The sequence below is a fragment of the Acinonyx jubatus genome, chromosome B4 (assembly GCF_027475565.1).
Source record: "Acinonyx jubatus isolate Ajub_Pintada_27869175 chromosome B4, VMU_Ajub_asm_v1.0, whole genome shotgun sequence".
NCBI lineage: Eukaryota > Metazoa > Chordata > Mammalia > Carnivora > Felidae > Acinonyx > Acinonyx jubatus.
The window spans coordinates 114,696,772-114,720,672 of NC_069387.1; the positions used below are offsets into that span (position 1 = coordinate 114,696,772).

Genomic DNA, 23,901 nt, shown 5'->3' on the forward strand with positions numbered 1-23,901 from the left:
AATATGTTATTATCTTCGGTAATTGCAAATGGAATTGTTTTCCAAGTTTCTCTTTTGGCAGCTTTATTATTGGTGTGTAGAAAAGCAACAGATTTCTGTACATTGATTTTGAATACTATGACTTCACTGAATTCATTTATTGGTTCTAGCAGTTTTTTGGTGGAGTCTTCTGGGTTTTCTATATAAAGTATCATGTCATCTACAAATAATGAAAATTTGAGTCTTCTTTCCAATTTGTTGTCTGATTGCTGTGGCTATGATTTCAGGTACTATATTGAGTAAAAGTGGTGAGAGTGGATATCCTTGTCATGTTCCTGACCTTACAGGAAAAGCTCTCAGTTTTTCCCTATGAAGGACGATGTTAGCTGTGGGTTTTCATATATGGCCTTTATTATGTTGAGATATGTCCCTCTAAACCTACTTTATTGAGGGGTTTTATCGTGAATAGATATTGTACTTTGTCAAATGCTTTTTCTGCATCCACTGAAATGATCATATGTTTCTTATCCTTTCTCTTACTGATGTGATGTATCACGTTGATTGATTTGTGAATATTGAACCACCCTTGAAACCCAGGAATAAATCCCACTTGATCATGGTGAATGACTTTTTAAAATGTATTGTTGGATTCAGTTTGCTAGTATTTTGTTGAAGATTTTTGCATCTATATTCTCAGGGATGTTGGCCTGTATCTCTCTCTCTCTCTCTCTCTCTCTCTCTCTCTCTCTCTCTGGTATCTTTATGGTAATGCTTGTCTCATAAATGAATTTGAAAGTTTTTCTTCTTTTTCTATTTTCTGGACTAGTTTGAGAAGAATAGGTATTAATTCTTCTTTAAATGTTTGGTAGAATTTGCCTATGAAGACATCTGGTCTTGGATTTTCATATGTTGGGACTTTTTTTTTTTTATCACTGATTCAATTTCTTTGCTGGTAATCAGTCTCTTCAAATTTTCTATTTCTTTTTGCTTCAGTTTGGTAGGTTACATGTTTCTAGGAATTTATCCATTTCTTCTAGATTGTCCAATTTCTTGGCATATAGTTTTTCATATTTTCTTATAATTGTTTGTACTTCTGTGGTGTTGATTGTTATTTCTCCTCTCTCACTTGTAATTTTATTTATTTGGGTCCTTTCCTTTTTTCTCTTTAAAAAAATTTTTTTTAATGTTTATTTTTGAGAGAGAGAGAGAGAGAGCACGAGCAGAGGAGGGGCAGAGGGAGAGGAAGACACAGAAATCTGAAGCAGGCTCCAGGCTCTGAGCTGTAAGCACACAGCCCAACATGGGACTTGAACTCATGAACCATGACATCATGACCTGAGCCAAAGTCAGACACTTAACTGACTGAGCCACCCAGGTGCCCCGCTCTCTCTTTTTCTTGATAGGTCTTATCAATTTATTGACTTTTTCCAAAGAACCAGCTCCTGGTTTCATTGATCTATTCTATTGTCCATTGTTTTCCTGGTTTCTGTATCATTTATTTCTGCTCTAATGGTAATTATTTCATTCCTTTTGCTCGTTTCAGGTTTTGTTTGTTCTTCTTTTTCTAGCTCCTTTAGGTGTAAGGTCAGATTGTTTATTTGATATTTTCTTATTTCTTGAGGTAGGCCTGTATTGCTATAAACTTCCCTCTTAGATCCACTTTTGACGCATCCCAAGTTTTGAACCACTCAATTTTCATTTTTGTTTGGTTCCATGTATTTTTTATTTCTTTTATTTCCTGGTTGACCCTTCCATTGTTTAGTGGCATGTTATGTAACCTCCATGTATTTGTGGACTTCCTAAGATATTTTCTTATGGTTGACTTCTAATTTTATAGTGCTGTGGTCAGAAAAAGTGCATGTTATGACTTCGATTTTCTTGAATTTGTTGAGGTTTGTTTTGTGGCAAAATATATGATCCATTCTGGAGAATTCTCCATGTACACTTCAAAAGAATGTGTATTCTGCTGCTGTAGAATGCTGTAGAATATTCTGAATATCTCTTAATCCATCTGGTCCAATATGTCATACAAAGCCATTGTTTCCTTATTGATTTTCTGTTTAGATGATCTGTCCATTGATATAAGTGGGTGTTAAAGTCCCCTTCTATTGGGGCACCTGGATGGCTCAGTTGGGTAAGTGTCTGACTTTGGCTCAGTCATGATCTCATGGTTCACAAGCTCGAGCCCCACATCAGGCTCTGCGCTGACAGCATGGAACTTGGAGCTCACTTTGAGTTCCGTGCCTCCCTCTTTCTCTGCCCCTCCCCCACTCACACTCTGTCTCTGTATCTCAAAAATAAACATTAAAAATTAAAAAATTAAAAAAATAAAAATAAATAAATAAATAAAGTCCCCTACTATTGTATTATTACCGGTTAGGTCCTTTATGTTTGTTATTAACTGTTTTAGGCATTTGATGCCTCCATGTTGGGTGGAGGCCAACTGTTATATCTTCTTGTATTGTCTTGTCTTGTATTGTCTTCTATATCTTCTTGTATTGTCCCTTTTATATTATATAGTGTCCTTTTTTGTTAATAGTCTTTGTTTTAAAGTCTATTTTGTCTGATATAAGTATTGTTACTCCACCTTTCTTTTGACATCCATTTGCAAGATAAATGTTTTTATATCCCCTCATTTTCAATCTGCAGGTATCTTTAGGTCTAAAATGAGTCTCTTGTAGGCTGTATGTAGATGGTTCCTTTTTTAAAAAAAAAATACATTCTGTCACCTTGGCTTTGATTGGAGCATTTAGTCCATTTACATTCAAAGTAATTATTGATAACTATGTATTTATTGCCATTTTATTACTTGTTTGTGGTCACTTCTGAAGATTTTCTCTGATTCTTTCTTGTCTTTCTCTCTTTCATGGTTTGCTGGTTTTCTTTAGTCATATATTTGGATTTCTTTTCCTTTATTTATTTGCATTTGTATTAGTGGTTTTTATTGTGGTTATCATTAGGTTTGTATACAATATCTTTTGCATATAGCAGTCTATATTAAGTTGGTGGTCATTTAATTTTGAATCCACTCTTTACTCCTCTCCTCATTTTTAGGTATATTTTATTATATTTTACATCCTTTTATTTTGTGAGTTCCTTGACTGATTTTTTTAGAAATATTTATTCTTATTCCTTATGTGTTTCCTACCCTCATACTGTCACTTTTGATCTTTCCTTTCCACTCACAGAGTCCCCTTTAATATTTTTTGCTGGGTTGGTTTAGTGGTCATAAACTCCTTTAGGTTTTTTTGTTTTTGTTTTTGTTTTGTCTAGGAAACTCTTTATTTCTCCTTCTATTCTGAATGATAGCCTTGATGGATACTGTATTCTTGGCTGTAAATTTTTTCCATTCAGCACTTTGAATATATCATGCCAGTCTCTTCTGGCTTGGAAAGCTTCAGCTGAAAAATCCACTGATAGCCTTTTGGGGTTTCCCTTGTATGTTACTGTCTTCTTTGGTCTTGCTGCTTTAAAGATTTTTTTCTTTATCACTATGTTTTGCTATTTTAATTACAATACACCTTGGTATGGATCTGCCTTTGTTGATTTTGCTGAGGGTTCCCCGTGCCTCCTGAATCTGGATTTCTGTTTCCTTCCCCAGACTAGGGAAGTTTTCAGTTACTATTTCTTCAAAAAATTCTTTTCTCTCTCTTCTTCTGGGACTCCTATAATACAAACGTTATTACATTTGATGGAGTCACTGAGTTCTTTAAGTATATTCTCATTTTGCATAATTCTTTTTGCTCTCTTTCATTCAGCTTGATTACTTTCCCTTACTTTGTCTTCTAGGTCATTAATTCGTTTTTCTGCTTCTTCTAGCCTACTGTTCATTCCATCAAATGTTTCTGACTGTCTATTGAGCTCTTTATTTATACTATGTTATTCCTTATCTCTGTGTTAAGGGTCTCACTGGTGTTTTCCACTCTTTTCTCAAGTTCAGTGAGTATCTTTATGGTCATTACTTTAAATTCTGTATAAGGCATGTTACTTATATCTGTTTCACTTAGATCTCTGGCCATGGCCTTTTCCTATTCTTTCATTTGAGACAAATTCCTTTGTTTTCTTATTTTGTCTGAGTCTCTGTGCCTGCTTCTCTGTGTTAGAAAAGCCAGCTATGTCTCCTCTTCTTGACCTTATGAAGAAGAGGTTTTGTAGTGCCCTGTCCCCCAGGTCTGTCACTTCAGGGAGTATCTCCGATGTGTGCTCTGCTGTTGTGTTCTGGCCACTTTATCCTTCAGGCCAGTTGTCTGCAGAGTCTCTCTTTGCCTGTTGTGGTCAGTGTTTGATCCCTGGCCTGAATGTGGTGGATTTTAACTAGATGTGCTCTGGTCTGCTTGTGAAATGAGATCTATTGCCACTGCTGCAGGAACCTGCAAAATTCCCAGATCTTGAGACAGTGTGGGTGGGAGTTTGGTCTGGTCTAGGGGAGAGAGCCTGTTGCACTGGTACTAAGGCAAGTATGACTTGGAAGGGCAGTTCCACCAGAGCACTGTGGGGCAGGGCTGGATGTAAGCAAGTTAGGTAGTGACTACTGTACTGGTTCTCACAAATGGCCCTGTGCTTATGCTGCAGGGTGGGGGAGAAATGGCACCTGCCAGTTCCTTTGTTCCTGGAAGGGTGTCTTTGTGAACATTGCCCCTCTGGGACATGCTGGGAGATGAGTAAATAACCTGCCCACTGTGTGCCTAAGGGGTTCTTTAGATCGCTGTTTCCATGCTGTATGTCCAAGGGCTGTTTGCTCTGTCTTCTCTCCAAGAGCAGCCCCAATGCCCTAGGGGCTTTCCCTGAGCCAAGCCTACTGACCTTTAAAATCCAGGCTTTAAGCCCTGCTGGTTGCAAGAACTCATGAAATTCAGTCCCACTCATTTTTCAAGCAAATTACTGTGAGGCTTCTTCTTCCCTGTTCACTCCCCTGTCCATCTCTTACCCTTCTCCATGACCATGGCTCCCTCCCCACTGCAGTGGCCATGATCTCTTTCTCTCCTGAACCAAGTCTCCATACTTCCTACTTTCTTCATTATTGCCTCTTCTCTACCTTTAATTATGGAGTTTGTTCTGCCAGTCTTTGGGTCAATCTCTGGGGTATTTAGGATAATTTGATAATTACCTAGTTGTATTCGTGGGACTAGGTGAACCTAGGGTCCTTTTAATTGGCCACCATCTTGCCCTCTCTGTCTTTTCACTTTTAAGTGAATCTCCAAACCCAGTGTGAAGCTTGAACTTACAACTCCAGGATCAAAAGTTGCATGCTCTACCAACTGAGCTAGCCAGGAACCCCAATAGCATCTTTTGATGCACAAAAATTTTTACTTTTGATGAAGTCCAATTTATTTATTTTTTCTTTTGTTGTTCTGTGCTTTTGGTGTCAAATCTAAGAAACCATTTCCTAATCCAAGGTCACAGAGACTTACATTTGTTTCCCTCTAAGAGTTTTATAATTTTAGGTTTACATTTAAGTCTTTGATCCCTTATAAGTTAATTTTTGTATGTGGTGTAAGAAAGGGGTCCAAATTCTTTTGCATGTGGTTATTCTCTTGTCCCTGTACCATTTATTGAAAAGACTCTTTCCATTGAATAATCTGGACATCTTTGTTAAAAATCAATTTACCACAGATGTATGGATTTATTTCTGGAGTCTTTATCTTATCAATTTTTGTGTCTATCTTTATGCAAGTACCATACTGTTTTGTTATTATTGTAGCTTTGTGGTAAGTTTTGAAATTGGGAAGTGTGAGCCCTCCAACTTCATTGTTCTTCAAAATTGTTTTGACTATTTAAGGTCCCTTTCCTTTCCATATGAATTCAGATTGTCCATTTCTGCAAAGAAGTCATTTAGAATTTTGATGGGGTTTCATTGAACCTGTATATTGATTTGGGGACTATTTCCATCTTAGCAATATTAAACCTTCCTATCCATGAACACAGGATGATTTTCCTTTTATTTAGATCTTTAATTTCTTTCAAGAATATTTCAGAGTTTTCAGTGTACAGGTCTTACATTTACTTGGTTAAATTTATGCCAAAGTATTTTATTCTTTTTTTGATGCTATTGTCAACAGAATTGTTTTCTTAATTTTATTTTTGGATTATTCATCACTAGTGTATAGAAACACAACTGGCTTTTACGTATTCTTTTATATCCAACTTTGCTGAACTTGTTTATGAGCTCTAACAGTTGTTTTGGCTGTTGCTGTTGTTTTGTTATTTTTTTTTCTTTTTGTGGATTCTTAGGGGTTTTCTACATATAAGATCATGTCATCTGTGAACATACATAGTTTTACTTCTTCCTTCCAATCTGGATGCCTTTTATTTCTTTTCCTTTTATTTTTTCTTTCTTTCTTTTCTTTTCTTTTTTTTTCCTAATTGCCCTGGCTAGAACTTCTAGTACAATAATAAGTAGAAGTTATGAGAACAGGCATCCTTGCCTTATTCCCGATCTTTGTAGGGAAAGCATTCAGTCTTTCACCTTTAAGTATGATGTTAACTGGGATTATCATAGATGCCTTTACTCATGTTGAGTAAGTTCATTTCTATATATACTTTGTCGATTTTTTTCCCTTTTTAGTCAAGAAAGAATGTTGAATTTTGTCAGAATCCATTGAGATGAGCATGTGGTTTTTATCCACTGTTTTATTATTATGGTGTATTATATTGGTTGATTTTCTGATATTAAACTAATCCTGAATCTTAAAATATATAGTCATCTATATTTTTACTGCAATAAAATATTATAGCCAAGAATATGCTGCTCTTCGCTTTCCTTACTAGGGAAGTATAACTGCTCCTTCTAATACTTACAGTCACAGCTAGGTTAACAATGTCTAGACAAAAATATTTTAAGATTTTATTTTGATTAAAAAGCAAAATTAAACTTTCATAGTATAAAGGTGTTGGAGGATTTGAAAAACAATCTTTCTGAATATCTAGTATAATAAATTAAGTGTTAATATTGTACTATTTATTATGTTGGGGGACAGCTGATATGTCACGGCAGTTTGTCTCTTAACATTTATAAATTTTATTATTCTGTTCTTCAAGTCATACAATTTATGCAAAATGGCATAAAAGTTGTTGAAATCTTTAAAAAAAAACTGTTATAAGATACCTTCATGCTATAGAAGCTCTTGGTCTCTGAGCATTCCATTAAAGCAGGTATTACTGTGTTAGACTGATATAATTAATTCCTAAAAGTTGAACATTTTAAACTTTATAATTACCTATTATTTAATATCTAAACCACTGTGAGCAGGATCTTGCTTTCCATATATTGAATGATAACAGTTTAATTTTCTGGCAAAGCCATCTCAATCCCATTGTAATCTGAAGAACCAGATGGATTCACAGATCTCTTGTGACTTCAGGTCTTTTAGTAACAAAATGTAGCAGGTTAACTTAGTGGCATAGGTTAGTTACTTTGTAAATGGTTTTTTTGGTTGCTATATTATTTATAAACCAATGTTTTATGATTGGATAATTAAAGTTTTTTATATTAAGAAAAAAGGAAATTAAGATTGGAATGACATTTTAAAAATTAAAATTTAATATAGATGATATAACTGTGAATTTCTATTACAATTTTTTTCTGTATAACCAAGAAAATCATGTTAAAAATGTCCCAAAGCATTTTATGTCATCTATATTCTGAAAAGATTTTAAGAAAAACAATGGCAATATTGGAAATGGTCTCACTATGTGCTTCTTTTTTGCCTCAATTTTAAGAAATAAATAATTAAAAAGAAATACTGAAGATAATTTAGTTATTCTCTGAGGAAATGTGAGTCTGGATCAAAGATACAGTAATCCATCTGACACTCCTAGTATTTGTATGATTATGTTTATTACAAAGCTTGTTTGACAGGATTTCCTTTTCTCTAGATGATCTTAAAAGTCTTTATCTTATTGCCTTAATAAGACCACAATAATTATCAGTGAAAAAAATAAGCACCTTAATATAGATGAAACTCTACTGAAGAGTTCTGAGATTTTTTTCCTTAGCATTATGAGGGTAAATGTGACATAAAGAGAATAAATTTTGGAATTAGATACATGGGGTTCCTAATCACTGCTCTCAATAATTTTGGACAAATTCCTTAAAGCAAGACCTAATTTCCTACCTATAAAATAAGGTAATAATAACAGCTCCATGTATTTGTTTGAGGATTTAAAGAAAAAATGTGTGTAGAAATGTGACACAATCAAGAACAGTCATTACTGTTAATATTATTGACATTATTAACTGAAATGAATCTCTTAACTTTAAAATGCCATTGATTAATTAATTCATTTAGCAATTCAGGACTTTTTGAACTTATGTTAGACATTGTGAATGTTCCAGTATGTGCCATTAAAGAAGAAAGTAGCTTAGCAGATAGGGAAAGTTGGATATGTAAGAAAATAATTACAATACGGTGAAGTAAGTATTTTAATCAGGAGTAGTACAGGGGAGGGACGCCTGGATGGCTCAGTCAGTTGAGCATACTCAACTTCAGCTCAGGTCACAATCTCACGGTATCTGACTTTGGTTCAGGTCATGATCTCACGGTTTGTGAGTTCAAACCCGGTGTCGGACTCTGTGCTGACAGCTCAGAGCCTGGAGCTTGCTTCAGATGCTGTGTCTCCCTCCTCTCTGCCCTCCCCCACTCACACTCTGTCTTTCCCTCTCTCTCAAAAATAAATAAATGTAAAAAAAAAAATAAAAGAGTAGTACAGGGGACTGTGAGAGGCCTGAAGAATGATTTGAGTTTTGTTTTCAAGGCCACTAATGACCTAATTGCTTGATAGCATAAGCTATAATTCCTCATCTTTTATGTTAGTGAAATTGGGTGGCACAGTTTGGAGCACATTCCTCTTCAGTGCTCCTATGCCTGTGTAATCTCACAGAGTTAAGTGCCCACCCCCCCTTTTTTTACACATGAGAATTGAATTAAATGGCAAATAAGAATTAAAAGATAAATATGTTATAACTACAATATTTAACCTCTTTTCAGAATACTATGCTATGGAAATACTATGATTCCACCTTCTCTTTAATTTTAATACCTACCAGAGCCTTATGTGGGAAACAAAGAAACCTCTACCCTTCAGGAATTCTGAGAGCTGACTGAGCCAGCCAAATTACATGCCTGGTAGTGGTGCCCTTAGAAATGCAAAAATAAAAGGCAAAGGACGTCTGATCAGTGTTTACTCTTACAAACTTCATAACTGTTTGTATTATATATAAAATATTTAATAGTGGAACAAATGCAATCATTTTCCCATTTCTAATATGTGAACTCCTTTAAAGCTAAAAATATATTTTAGTTTTTGAAACCATAATTTTCTCTGTTTTTAATTTCTATCTAAAAAGCTAAAGTGCTAAAGAGGTATCAGAATTCCATATGGCTAAAAAAAATCTTATTATGAGTTAATAAATACTACAGTCCTTTCATATCCCCACACATGTAATATTTTATTCCATTAACATATTTACATTGCTAAGATATAACACAATTGTAGTTTCAATTATAGCTTTAAGGCTTTTAATGCCAAAATTAGAAGACCTTGTTTTCCTCACTATTTGAAATAGCTATGAATTTTCTGTCTTGTGGAATCATTAGGACACTGTGTGTGCGCGTGTGTGTGTGTTTGTATTTTAACTTTGTGTGTCTGGTGACTAAAAATTCTTGTAAGGGGGAATAAGGACTTAAATTTCAGCTTATCTTCTACTGAATGTAATTGTTTTAGGACAAATTGAAGTACATTTCCAGCTCTTACAGAATTGGCAAGACGCAAATGAAATACCACAGAGATATGAGTTCTGGGGTTGTGAACCAGAAGTGAGATATCTATCTGTAACCTCAGCTTTTCTCTTTCCATGTAGCTCCCCCCCCCCCCCACCACCTCCTCATTATATTAGCAGTGAAACGGCAAGACTAGGCCTTGCAGACCCAGAGATCTCCCAGATATCTGCAGAATGGATCCAAAAATGCTACACTGAAAAAGAAATATTTATAAGAAAAATTTTCAAAGTGAGATATACCTTGAATATCTGACAAGTACTTACAGTAGGAAAAATGTCAAATTTAAGTTGTTTCTTCCCAAATTTCTACTAGTTGCTCAAACTTGTTAAAGAAACTTATTTTTGTATCTGAAAAATGCTCCAATTTTGACATAAATATAGATGTTTCACTTTCTGCAAAGCATGTTCATGAAAAGTTGAATCGTATATATATTATATTTTGGAGAACCAATTTCACGTTTCTATTGACTTATATTTTACTTTCAGAAATGTCAGCTCTGACACCAACAATTTAGTTTTCACTTGTTTTTTCATTTAACCTTTCTGTGAAATAGTCAAAGGCCTGCAAATAAATATTTAAACATTCCGGGAAAACCTTTGAAAGGAACCCCATAGGTAATTCTTTCATGAGTGCAAAAATCGTTTTGTAATGAATGAAGTCTTCTGGTTTCCTGATCTTCAAATAAAAAGAATATACTTAGGCCACTTTTGCCAGTAAGAGAAAAAGTGTATCTTGCTGTCTTAAGCGAAAATAAAGCTAGATTACTTGGGAAGTTTTACAATCAAAACACTAACAATTTCCAGCCATGAACATATTTTACTGGCTTGTCCTTCTACTAGAAAACACAAGGTAGTAAATGAAGTATAATCAACATTCTGTACACCTTCTATGGTATCTGTAGTTACTCATTGCCAAGGGACTAATGACAAAGCTATAACATAGTAACACTCAGGAACATTAAAATAAGAAGGTCAAGACCTTGAAATGGATTAAGGATAATCTCACACTAACTGTATCAAATTGGCAGGCTTCATAATAAGTTTGTTAATATTTGGAACACAACACTGTGCACCATTTTGGTGATAGGATTACCCTTTCCTCCAGATCCTAATGTGACAAATGAAATGATTGGATTGCTGCTGCCTTCATTACTGTTTTCAAGCCCTTGTTCTTTTCTTTAATTCCTTGAAGAGTTAAGAGGTTTCTAATTATTATTTTTGGCTTATTCCACAGCACATTTAAAATTTTTTTGAAGATGAAAAATGTAGTCTTAAACCTGTTCTGACAATATAAAACTTGATATATGAGATGTGCAAACATAAATATATAATGTATTCAGATTCAGATGAGAAAAATGTTTGTAATGAAACTATATGAGTAATTCTAACCCTTGCCTTACAGAGTTAGGTAGCTAAGTGACATTTTCCTCAAACCCCACTATATGGTTCTACATATGGTTTCAATGTTTACTCTTAGTTTTAGAATACACCAGTTAAAATATTGATACTCTTTTATAATGAGTTTCTGATTACAAAGGAAAAATCCACCTTAACAAGTATAGAGCAAGGTATTTAAACAATTCTTCACAGTATTCTAAGGCTTCTGTGGTATCCAATGAATGATATGTTACTAAAACAATGAAATGTTCCATGTTCCTTATTACCATCCATCATCCAACAGCTGTAAAATCACCAGCTGCTAGGAAAAAGAGAACTACATCAGTCCTTTCCAGCTGCAAAGAGAAAAAGCTTAAGATCTCCTTTTTGCATAATGTCTGGGATCCAAGCAGGCTGGAGTCAAAGTTTCCTTGTCACAAACACCCAACCTTGTGAACATGTCAAACAGCACATAAGCTACAATTTATTTTTGTTGTTACGGGGAAGAAGTGTATGTGGGAGAAGAAGTAGAAGTGGCTGGGGTAATACAATATAGTAATAGCAACGTCAGTAGTGGCTACTATATGCCAGGCACAGGCTATCATAATTTTAAAACTCACAATAACTATATAAGGTAGATCTTATTTTCTTGGGAAACTGAGGTTCAGTGAGACTGAGTAACTTAGCAAATGGTGTGGTGAATCAAATCCAGATCTGACTCCAAAGCTAGGGTCTTAATTACTTCACTGTTCTGCCTTCCAGTAAAATGAACAGATGAGAAAAATCTGAACTGGTAAAGAATAAATGGAATGTATTTGAGAATGTATCTGGGAAGAAGGGGAAGCATGAAGGTGGTAGTAAAAGACATAGGAGGAGTGTTTCAAAGTAAATGAGGGTGCCAACTTGCACTTTGTGCCTTTTTCTGCTCCCCTCTCTCACAGGGAGAAAATGACCCTAACATCTTAGATAACTTGAGAAACAGATTAAGTATCATTTCCATTAACTTCCTTAATTGTCATCGGCCATCAAAAATTCTAGCGCATAAAATCAGACTTCATTAATTAATTACTCATCCTGACAACAATATGAGCTGTAGATGAATTGGCACAGTCTATTAAGCAGCAGCTCTCAAACTTTAGCAAGCACTGAAATCACCTAGGCCCCATCTCTAGAGTTTCTGATTGAGAACTGATAATTCTAACAAGTTCCCAGGTAATGCTCCCAGTGCCACTGGTTCAGGACCACCAACTATAAGAAAAACTGTGCTAAACAATGTTATATTTATACACACATACCTATGACAAACTGACTAGTAAAAGAATAATGTTTTTCAAGAGGCTACCTTCCATTGTACAGGCACAATTTATGAATCCAGTTATTTATACCTGCATATGTAAAATGAATAGTGTTCACACAAATGTGGGAGGACAACTGACCTTATGGCCATGTTATTAATTAATTACACAAAAGAGTATGCTTTTAATGTGCAATTTGCTCACCTAAGCAGTTATGGAAATAAGAATATCACATTTAAAAGAGGCAATCATTCCCAAATTTAATACCAACTCTTTATAATCCAGAAAAAAATACATAAAAATAAAATGCACTTAAGCTTAGGGATGGGAAAAATCTGAAACTAGAACTATTCCTATTTCCAATCATAAGTGTCTGCTGGTCCAATTGCTTATGGCTTAAAAAACAAAAATAACTTTTTTTAAGCAAGTAGAGACAAGGATTTTCATAGAACTGGATCCTGGAAGCCAACATACCATTGGCCACTTAGCCTGTTTCTTCTCCCTTACCCTGCCCTGGCTCTAAGTTTGACTTGATCTTGCCTGGTTTTGGCACATGCTGTAGTTACAGTACTAGGGGCTACCACCACTGCTGCTGAAATCGATATGAAAATTGGGAAGCAGCATGGCACAAAACCAGTATTATTTTTTTTAAGTAGGTTTCATGTCCAGTATAGAGCCCAATGCAGGGCTTGAATTCATGACTCTGAGATCAAGACCTGAGCTGAGATCAAAGGTCAGACACTTAACCAACTGAGCCACCTAGGCGCCCCCAAACTAGTATTATTTTAAAAGGAAGTTGCTTCCAATTTCAGAGTGACCTGAGATTAGTAAGGAAGTGAAGTTTCAATCCCCTAAGGTCTTCTAGGATGGAGACTTCTCATTCCAACATCCTTTTAAAATGAAAAACACTTACTAAATAATCCCCTTTACTTGGTTATCCAGATCCTTTCTATAGGCTACCAGTTTTCTTTTTGGGGATGGGAAAGGTCATCCTACAGTAACTTTATTATGACAGAGAACCCAGGCTGCAATAAGTCTACATGATTAGAACAGATGGTTGTTATCTTTCCAAAGGGTGAAGCCTGAGCCCAGCTGGCAGCACACAAGGTTAAAACCAAGGTCCAGAATATCCTCTTTCCTAGTATTACCCTGCATTACCCAACTCATGATGTGAGATGCAAGACCCAGTGGGAGAAAATTGAACATTCAATCACCGAAAAGGATGCTGAAATAAAGTGCAGTTGCCTACTCTTCCACTATTCATTGCTGAGAAAGACGAGGGTATGGGATGAATAGCAAATTATGTCCTTTACTCTTCAAATAAATAAATCCTTAGAAAATGGGGTTGATGGCCAATCAGGCAGTAGAACAGGATGAAAATCTAAGCTAGTTAGAGATCTTTGTGCCGTAGGCAAAGAACAGCAGGGATAAGGGAAAAGAGAGGAACATTAAAATGCCTGGAAACATTAAAAAGGGAGAAACTTCTTTCTCTTTTCTTAAACAAGATAGGAAACAGCATTTTTAATTTTCCTTGCTGCAGTGGCAGTAGATTCTGGTTTTCATAAAACACGATTTCAGTAACATGGTCTATTGATACGATTGCTCAGTCACAGGAAGATAAACAGGCTGACCATTAATGTTAGGACTAGGTCTTCTCACAAAGCCTTTAACAAGGGCTATGTCTCACGCTGGGTCCACAGAGGAACTCTTAACACTATATGGTGCTTCAGTTAAAGCTTCTGCGATATTACAATGGCATGATTGATGGTTTTCTTTTAAGAATGTGACTCTCTTATACATGTAAACTACTTTAGAAAAGTTATAGATAAAAAGCTGAGGGAGAGTTTGGTTTCAAGCCACACAGTTCCAGACACCAGCCACAGATGCCCCTGTCCTGTTTAACTACCTGTTATTTTCTGAGCAACATTCATTCACTGAGTGGTTGAAGGAAATGATCTGCCAGTCACCTCTACCCTCCCTCATCCTGTGAATCTCACAAATACAGAGGCTGAAGACAGGACAGTTGACTCTGTTCCCCCTCATCAGGAAAATCATTTGGTGACTGAGTGGATGTCATGAGCAAGATAGCCCAGTTGTCCAAGATGATCCTTGCTACAAAGATGAGGCTGACCTTTGTCATGTAGATGAGAACTCCTTGGTTAGCTGCTCCACCTGTTTGGGCTTTAGCCCTGTGAAACAAAATATGCCAGTCTGGTCAGGGATGTGCTGCCCATTGTGGGAGAAGTCCTCCTTCTTGAGGTTGGAGACCAGCCGAATCTGCATGCTAATGATGCAGCTGGCCATGACTTGCGCTTCTTAACAACCATTGTTTTTGAAAATCTAGATGGTCAGAGTGGTCGAGGCAACTCAGGCTCCATTGAGAGGAGGGTTGGAATACACGGGATGGATCAGTGTCTTCATCTGTGATTCCACCCCTCTGACTTCATCAGCATCTTTGCAGACCACAGTGAAGTCTCCCACACACTTACCATATAAGCCCATGTTCTTGGTATAGGATTGGCAGAGACAAACATTAATGCCCTCTTCAGTGAAGTGGTGTACAGCCTAGGCATCCTTGGTACCATCACTACTGGCAAAGTCTTGGTAGGCCATGTCAAAGAATGTAGAGAGATTCTTTTTGTCACTGCTGTTGCTATTTCCTTCTATTTCTCAGAATGAGGGTCCACTTCCACGGGATTGTGGGCATAGGTGTGCAGAAGAACACTTTGCTGTGGCATTTTTGAAATGTCCTCCATAGTGCTTGTGAAGTCAAAGCCACAAGTCTGGGGGGGGGGGGTGGGTCATAGTATTGTTAACCTTGCAGCTGCATGCCAGTATGTCTGATGGTTTGGGTAGAAGAGACATCTTGGCTGATCTTAAAAAAATCTATGCAGAAAACCAGTTTGATACCCAGGGCCTTAATTCCAGAAATGGTCTGCACAGTGATATACTGGCCAATTTTCAACTCTTTGCTGTCCTCCACTGGGGTCTGTCCTATAGATGTCTTGCAAAATTCAGCCAGTCCTGCAATGGGCAGATATTCTTTGTCCATATTTTTTACATCAGTCTGGGCCTCTGCCTTCCAGATGCTAGGGAGGACATAAGGCTCTCCTATACTGGTAGACACCTCCTACCAGATTCTTTCTGCTACTGGTGTCTCTCTTACAGTATTTTGTGACTCTTGGGATGGGATCTGGAGGCCCCATCTCCACATGGGCCCACCAGGAGCTGACTCTTGCAGAGACCAGGTGGTGAGGCTGAGGTGGAAGACTGTGGTGATTTTGGAGAGGATGCTGTCAGAGTGCAGCAGTACCAGGTGGCAACAAGAGGTTCAGTGGGTAGTGGCAGAATGGAGTGGAGGGCCAGTGGTGCAAACATGGGGCTCAGGCTCATTGCCTGACAGTTTTCTTCCTGGCAGAAGACTGTATAGAATAGTTATATTTTGAGACTTTTATAGACGTTTCTCATAACTCTGTATTTATCTCTTTTCAAGTTTAGCAAAGTTAATAGAATTCCCTCTCCCTTTTTTTAAGTCAGAAAGCCATTTTTTAATTTCTAAAGCTCTAGCGTATATTTCTAGGTTGTGCCCATGGTCACCTGCCACACCTGTACCAGGTTGTCTGGGTAGCCAGCAAACAGTCTGGCTATCAGAAGACCAGGTTGGGGAGGTACACTGGGGTGGCTCTGCCTTGCTGCTAATACTGATAACTTCTTGTTTCGGCTAATCTACAATGATCTTGACCTTAAAGTTCCAGATCTTAATGCTGTGGCGTGTGGCAACACAGAGCCACAGTGGTGGGGGCTGAATCACAGGGTATTGATGACATCCTTGCCATCTAGTGCATGAAGGTACTTGCCTTTGTTGAGGACCCACAGCATGACCTGGCCATCTCTGCCTCCAGAAGCACAGAGGAATCCATCCGGAGAGACAGTCACCGCATTCAGGTAGCCTGTGTGGCCAGTGTGGTTGGTCTTCAGCTTGTAGTTTTCCAGATTTTATCCCTTGACCAGCTTGTGGCTTATGAACAAAAGAAATTTACTTCTCACAGTTCTGGAGACTGGAAGTCTAAGATCAGGGTGCCAGCATAGTCGGGTTCTCATAAAGACCCTCTTCCAGGTTACAGACTGCTGACTGCTCACTGTATCCTCACGTGGCAGAAAGAGAGCTAGCTAGCTCTCTCAGCTCTTAAGGCCACTAATCCCATTCATGAGGGCTCTACTCTCATGACCTACTTACCTCCCAAAGGCCCCACCTCCACATACCATCACACTGTGATTAGGTTTTCAACATATGAATTTTGGAGGGACACAAACATTCAGTCCATTGCAGCCTGCATGCTCTCCTTTCACTAATTCACTTAGTGGCAGAAATTTATTGGTGCTCTACTTCACATAAACTTTCTAGTTACAGTCTAGTAGATTGACATGTGTCTAGAATGTCTGGGTTCTTTTTTTTTTTTTTTTTTTTTAATGTTTACTTAGTTAGGAGAGGAGGGGCAGAGAGAGGGAGAGAGAATCCCAAGCAGGCTCCACACTATTAGCATGGAGACCCACCTGGGGCACGACCTCACGAACCAATGTGAGATCATGACCTGAGCTGAAATCAAAAGTCAGATGCTTAACCAACTGAGCCCCCGAGGTGCCCCTGGGTTATTTTCTATTTCAATCATACTTGAACCCAATTATCTTAGGTATTACAAATTAGTCCATCCTTTATTTGAAGCGATGTGAGTTCAGAGATCCATTAGTGTTTGCAAACTAGTTTGTTGGGTGAATGTTTCATTTTCTCCAACTTGGGAGCCTCAGTTTCATTTCTAGAGTGATAGCATTGTTTCTGTTTTTGAAACTCTGGCTGATTCCCTAGTCATTTTTGTTACCCCAATGTTTTCCTGCACCCCAGGGACTTAGCCCAGCAAACACAAACTGTCCTGCTGGCTAACTGGTTCATGCTCCCTTATGGCCCTTTCCTCTATCAGGGCTGGGAGAAAGATGACACATGTGGAAGTCTACTCTACAAAATGAAATAAGGATACTTTGAGATCTTCAAATTTTTTTTATTTATTTTTGCTTTGATCTGAAGTATCAGAGAAAAATATAAAATTTAAAAATTGAAGTGCTCTCCTACCTGTCTTCCCCTTGCCTAATCCACATAGCTTTGGGTGCATCCCAACAAGGCACTTGCTGTCTGAGCCACTCTGTAACCTTGTTTTTTGGAAGAAGGTGATGTGAGGACAATGACAATAGGTTTTGATTATCTTTTTATTCCTATGTTGCTGTCACTCAATCAAACACCTAATTCTGGCTCCAGTAACATACCAGACTAAGGCAACAAAGATCACGCAGTCCCTGTCATCAGGAGTTTGTGATCTCCTGGGAGATGCAGACAAGCAAAAGTTGAGAGGAAAGCCCAAGGAGATATGTGAATACAGAGGAAAGGGAGTTTAACCATGGTTTAGGGTGAGAGGGGGTCAGGCCAACTCTTCACAGAGGAGAATTATTATTCATTCTATTGGCTGAACAGCAAAAGATACCAGGCATTAAACTGAAGTTCCTTATTTTTTCCACTTTAAAATGTCTTCAACAATGGTTCCCATTTACTGTCAAAGCTGGCTTCTGAGTGATAATGCCACTAATATGATTATGCCAACCTCTCTTACTGCTCACCTTACACTTCATATTTGAAGGTCATGGCACTAAAAATTGGCATGGATGTATTCCAAGGAATCTGGTTATCATACTTGACTATTTATAATTCTAAAATTGAAGACTAAATCACAAGTTAATTGGCACTTTAAAAGATGGGTATGGAGTCGGAGGAGTGAATCAGCAGAGGAAGAAACAGGGAGGACTATGTGAGTGCAGACCAACTCTAAGGGAACTTTGATTACCAATGTCCAAAACTGAAAGTAACTTATGGTTTGTTTTTCACAGGTGAGGAATTGTTTTACATACCACATGGAATGCTCCTGGGGCTTTGACAGGTCTGAAGCCATCAACAGGAACGCATTGATCCGCATGGCCATTACAGAAGCAGCTGCCCTTGACAATGAAATCATAGATTGCATAATGTGTAAAATGTTGAGGCTTTGTGGTCAGGTCATTTCTCTGACAGGGGCAAGACTGTCGTTTTAGCAACTGCACACGGAGGTTGGTGATCTTCAATTGCTCCTGCACTTTGGCACTATAAGGGTTCTCTGCATCATATGGTGGTGACAAAGCTCTGAAAATAACCTGTAAAGAAAGAAAAAAATACCATGAGTATATACGACTGTGTGCAAACCCCAAATTGTTTGCCTCATACAGTCTTGGTTTGATTTACACCTTTTGTCATCTGCAAGTGATAAGAGATTTTTAGACTTTGATCACACAGGTGTGCTGCCTGTTCAGATGCAGAAGTATAAATTGAGTAACCAGCAGAGACCTTACTCTTGAGATGAAGGCAGCCATGCAAAGATCTTGGGGGAAGAGCATTCTGGGCAGAAGGAACAGCAAGTTTAAAGGCCTTGAAGCTGAATCCAGCTTGGCTTATTAAAGGAAGAACAACAAGGCCAGTGTGACTGAAGTCCAGGAAACAAGGGGACAGTTTTTAGAGAAGAGGACAGAGCCAGTGCATAACAGATCATGAATAGAGAGTCCTTTAAAGGCCATGGTAGTTATTCTAACTGTAGTGGGAAGGCACTGGAGGGTCATATGCAGAGAGCTGATACCATCTGATTTACATTTTTAAAAAAGATAACTCCCACTTCTATAAGGAGAATGGATTAAAAAGGGGGAAGAAGAGAAGCACCAAAATCAAGATCCAGACACTTCTATTTCCAAATGAGGTGTGACCCTTCAAAGACTAATCAGTTATTAATTGGGGCCACTGTTGCTACAAATACCTTTGGTTCTCCTTTTCTGGATCTGCCTTCCAAGCTTGTGGTACATTCTTGGAATATTCTTATGAGTAGTAAATATATAGTCATTTCAGGGTGGATTTGATTTCTGAAATCAGTTAAAAGTCCTTTAAGTCCAAATGTAGAAAATAAAATGGCTGATCAAGTTAGTTAACAGTATTTTGGTTAAATGTAAAGTATAAGTAATAAAACTTTTTATTGTGTATATTACAGATAGACTTGAAAGGCAATTTAAAACTTTAGTTCTGAGGAGGAAACCAGAGGGAGGAAGACTCAGAAGGGACGGACTTTGGGCATGTGTGTGTGTCCATACGTTATATGGGGGTAATAAAAGGGCCCCTGGGGTGGAGGGGTACAAACTTCTCTAATGGATGTCTTAACTTTGGGGGAGTAAGGCTGGTGGGAGAGAAAATCACTGCCAGTAGAAAGCAATGAATATAAAAAAAGGAATTCCAAACTATCTCACAACATAAAACAGTATCATAAGGAGACCAATACCAAGTTATACCTTATTATGCAGGTTAAAAAAAAACACAACAGAACAAAACCTTAAGCAATCTTGTTAATTTATATAATAAGAGACACAAAGCTCCCCTGAAAAAAATTTTAGGCATCTCTTGGCTTTCTAAAGATATGTTAAAACTCTACTCACATGAAATCCAGAAATATTTTGATAATGGAGTAGTATGAAAGTAAAGTAATTATTAAAAAGTAGGCTTTGGATAAACTCCCATTTAGAGAGAATGTATCTAAAAGTAGCTTTCCAGGAAAAAAATTCCTTAAGGAATACTTCAGATATAAAAATTTCATTTTAAGAATTGATTTTGCAATGAAAGGATGAAAAGGCAAGAATCAACTGTGCAGGATCACATCTCCAGCCATACTTAGGTGCAGAACTGTCCTAAATGAAATATAACTTAAGGAGGAGTGATAATTCAATGGATACTTGGCCTTCACGGCCAATTCTCCATCCAGCAGCTATAGTGATTCTCTATAAATAGAAGTTGGATCATGTCACTGCTTAAATCTGCCCCCACCCAAGGACCTCTCATTTCTCTCAGAATAAAATACAAAGTCCTTATACCAGCCTGCCTCATTTTTGTTCTTAGCGCTTATTTACCAATTGATACATTGTAGTTGTACTTTAATGCTTTACTGTCTTCCTGGTCTAGAAAGTAAACTTCTTGAGGATAATTGCTGATCCCAGGATAGTGCCTAGCACAGGGGAAGTATTCAATAAATTCTTAGTAAATGAATTGATTGATTATAACATTGTTCTTGGCATTTAAGTAATAGGTGAGAATTTTAAATAACTTAATTTCCTTTTCTAAGGTCCTAAACAGATTCACACACTGAATTCATATTATAGCACTAGAAGGGAAGAGGTAGGAAATTATAAAAACAGTTAGAAATAACTGAATCATTAACCAACCTCTGCATCTCTAGCTATTTTTGAACTTGCAAACCTTGGAAAAAGTTGTATCCTAAACTTTAACAATGTTCTGCCCCATTTATTCACATGTAAAGTGGTGGAAAGCAACATATGGAATACTGTTTTCCAACAATACTATGTCACCTACTTGAAAGTCAATATGGAAGTAATGTCTCTTTTAATGATAGCCTATATCACAGCATGTTTTTGCATTTTGAATCATTAAAAAAATTAAAAAATTGAACCCATTGTGAGTTTTATGTGACACTTATTTTTCAAATAACACCCCCGATACTGGCATTCTGTTAGACATTCGTGAAGGACACTTGCTCTAAATAAAATCAGTAATGTGGCCACCTCCTGGTTTATCAACCACAGTAATACAAGGACATGGAAAAGGGTCACAGTGCTTACCAAATAAGTATTCCACTGAAAAGCATATGGCATCCTTCTCTAAACCGTGGCCCACCCTTCCTTTTCCTCAACATTGGTGGTACTGTTTGCTCTCTCTGTTCCTATCACGTATTTATCCTTGACATTTACCCTAGTTCCCTCTCCCCCACTCCTTATAACCCCTGTCCTCTGAGAATTGTTTAGCATATGCAAGGCTAGAGGAAGATCTGTCAAGGTTTGTAGGAACTAGAAGCTCTTTTGCTTCCTGAACCCAGACTGTGGAAGCTGAATGGCGGCTCTGTGCTTAGTGTGCATGACACCACAGTTGGCACACTGATATCAGCAGGGAAGGGACATCATGACCCCTGAGGCTGCATGCTGGAAAGGAGACAGCAGAGTGCCACAGACACAAAGTGAACGGGAATTTAAACCATGAAATCTTTTTTCCAGAAAGGAGACGCCTTAATCTGATACTTTGGGAAATGGATCTACCCTGCGTCAGGAAACAAAGAGTGCGCCAATCCAGATGCTTCAAACTTCTGGCAGGTCGCCCTTTGGGTCCCACCCAGTTTTTCTTCAAACATCTCCAGAAGAAGCCCGCATGGCACTACTAAAATGAAGTAAGAAAAAGTGTAGAAGCCCTCATATATCAGCCTCTTCTGTTTTTGTCCCCATCAGGAACAGGATGTATCTATGGGCCCACCACTGTTCCTCTGTCTGAGTGCGTCTGAAGGTACACTCCTGCAAGACATAGTTAACAAGCCAGAGGAGAACTAGGATCGAGCCTATTTCAGTGTTTCCAGCTTGTTAGTGCTATTGGCCAGGACTTCCTGATACTATTTTTCAAATTAAGAAAGTGGGTTATATTTCAGTGATTAATACTATGCTCATTACAGAGAAATCTGTCACTCAAAAATGTAGAAGACATTAAGAATCTACAGTGCAGTCCCAAGGACAGCCAGGAATACCGACTCCACAATATTTTCCTATCTAATCTTCTGTATATATACATATAGAATATAATGTAAACCGCTTTGTTTCAGCTTAACAATACCTTGTGAATTTTTTCCAATTCAGTGAAAATAATTCGACATCAGTGGTTCTCAAAATGTGGCTCTCAGACCAACAGCATCAGTGTCAACCTGGGAACTAGTTAGAAATGCAAATTCTTGAGCCCTTATACCAGGCTGACTGAATCAGAAACTCTGGGGATGGAGCCCAGCAATCTGGGTTTCAACAAGCCTTCCAGATGATTCTGATGCACAATAAAGTTTGAGAAACACTCTTTCATAATTAAAAAATCTGGTTAGGATTCTATTGTGCGGATATGACATAACTTATTTAACCAGGTTGCTGTTGTTAGGCATCTAGATTGTTTTCAACTTTTCGGTATAACCAACTACAGTGAACAATCTTATAGCTAAAATGCAGAAGTTTATAATAATATCCTGAAGATACATTTCCAAATGTGAAATCAATGGTTTAAATGAAATACATAATTTTAAAACCTATCTGAGCTTCTGAGTGAATCACAAACCCTTTCCTACTTAATCTTTGGAATTTTCACATTTCTCTGGTCTTGGCCTGCTTTCTGAGCCTGGAATCCCTTAAACTTTGCCTAAGGATCTGGGCTTTTGGCTTAGGTTCTGCCATTTCTTATGCCTTAGTATAACAAAGAGATCCTTAAAAAGTTCTGAACAGGTTAGAATTACCTATATGTTCTTTTCTAACTCTCAATAATAGTGAGAATTAGTTAAAATAGAATTCCACATGTCCTATTTTTACTGAGATGAAACTTTCAACAGAGTTTAACACAATGTGAACAGAATAAGAAGTAAATATTAGGTACATAATAGACAGGAAGTCTTTTGAGTACCAAACTCATATTTACATATTGCTCCATAATTAAAATTTTATTGCCTATGTTAGATCACAATAATTCAAGAAACTTAGTTATCACATTTTAAAATTTTTGTTTAGCTACTAGCTTGAGAAATATTTCAGGTCCGAGGTGATTGCCCATCTTGTGGACTCTGTTGGCACTTGTGTTTCCATGAAAGCACTTTCATGCTAGTACATTGTATTTTATTTTTATTTTTATTTTTATTTTTATTTTTATTTTTATTTTTGAGAGAAAGAGCATGAGTGGGGGAGAGGGGCAGAGGGAGAGAGAGAGAATTTTAAGCAGGCTCCATGCCCAGCACAGAGCCCAATGTGGGGCTCGATCCTATGACCCTGGGATCATGACCTGAGTTGAAATCAAGAGTTGGACACTCAACCGACTGAGCTACCCAGGTGCCTGGATCATGCTAGTACATTGTTATTGCCTATTTACTTGTCTGTATCGCAAAATAGACTCTGCTCAGTAGGTTTGTCTGGTTAACAGCTGTGTCCCCCAGCACGTCCCTGGCATATTATAGCATTTCATAATTACATTGAATGAATAAATGAACTGTTTTTCCAAATAGCATTTTTAAAAAGGAGAAGCCAAATAAGTAATAGGATTTAGAAAAATAAAAAAGGAAAAATGTTCTTACTATTATGTACTCTCGATGAGAAAGTGTATGAATACATACATATATGTATAAATACCTACATAAAAATATGTAATATATTTCAAATGGTTTTATGGATTCCTTCTCTTCAATAGTACACACGGTCTTTCACATTCTTAAGAAAAGGGATCAAGGGGCGCCTGGGTGGTGCAGTCGGTTAAGCCTCCGACTTCAGCCAGGTCACGATCTCCCGGTC

At 37.5% G+C, this 23,901-nt stretch overlaps 1 protein-coding gene and 1 pseudogene across 3 annotated transcripts in view; both read right to left on the reverse strand.

Annotated features, from left to right (window-relative positions):
* The window catches only part of NTN4 (netrin 4), a 123,714-nt gene that overhangs the window by 58,509 nt on the left and 41,304 nt on the right, over nt 1–23,901 (reverse strand). For all 3 annotated transcript variants that reach the window (XM_053226627.1, XM_015070484.3, XM_027071052.2), the window contains one exon: nt 18,382–18,660. In XM_053226627.1, the coding sequence (XP_053082602.1) occupies nt 18,382–18,660 (279 nt within the window). The remainder of the gene's footprint in view (nt 1–18,381; nt 18,661–23,901) is intronic.
* Nucleotides 14,213–18,105, reverse strand: LOC106973427 (aspartate aminotransferase, mitochondrial-like; annotated as a pseudogene).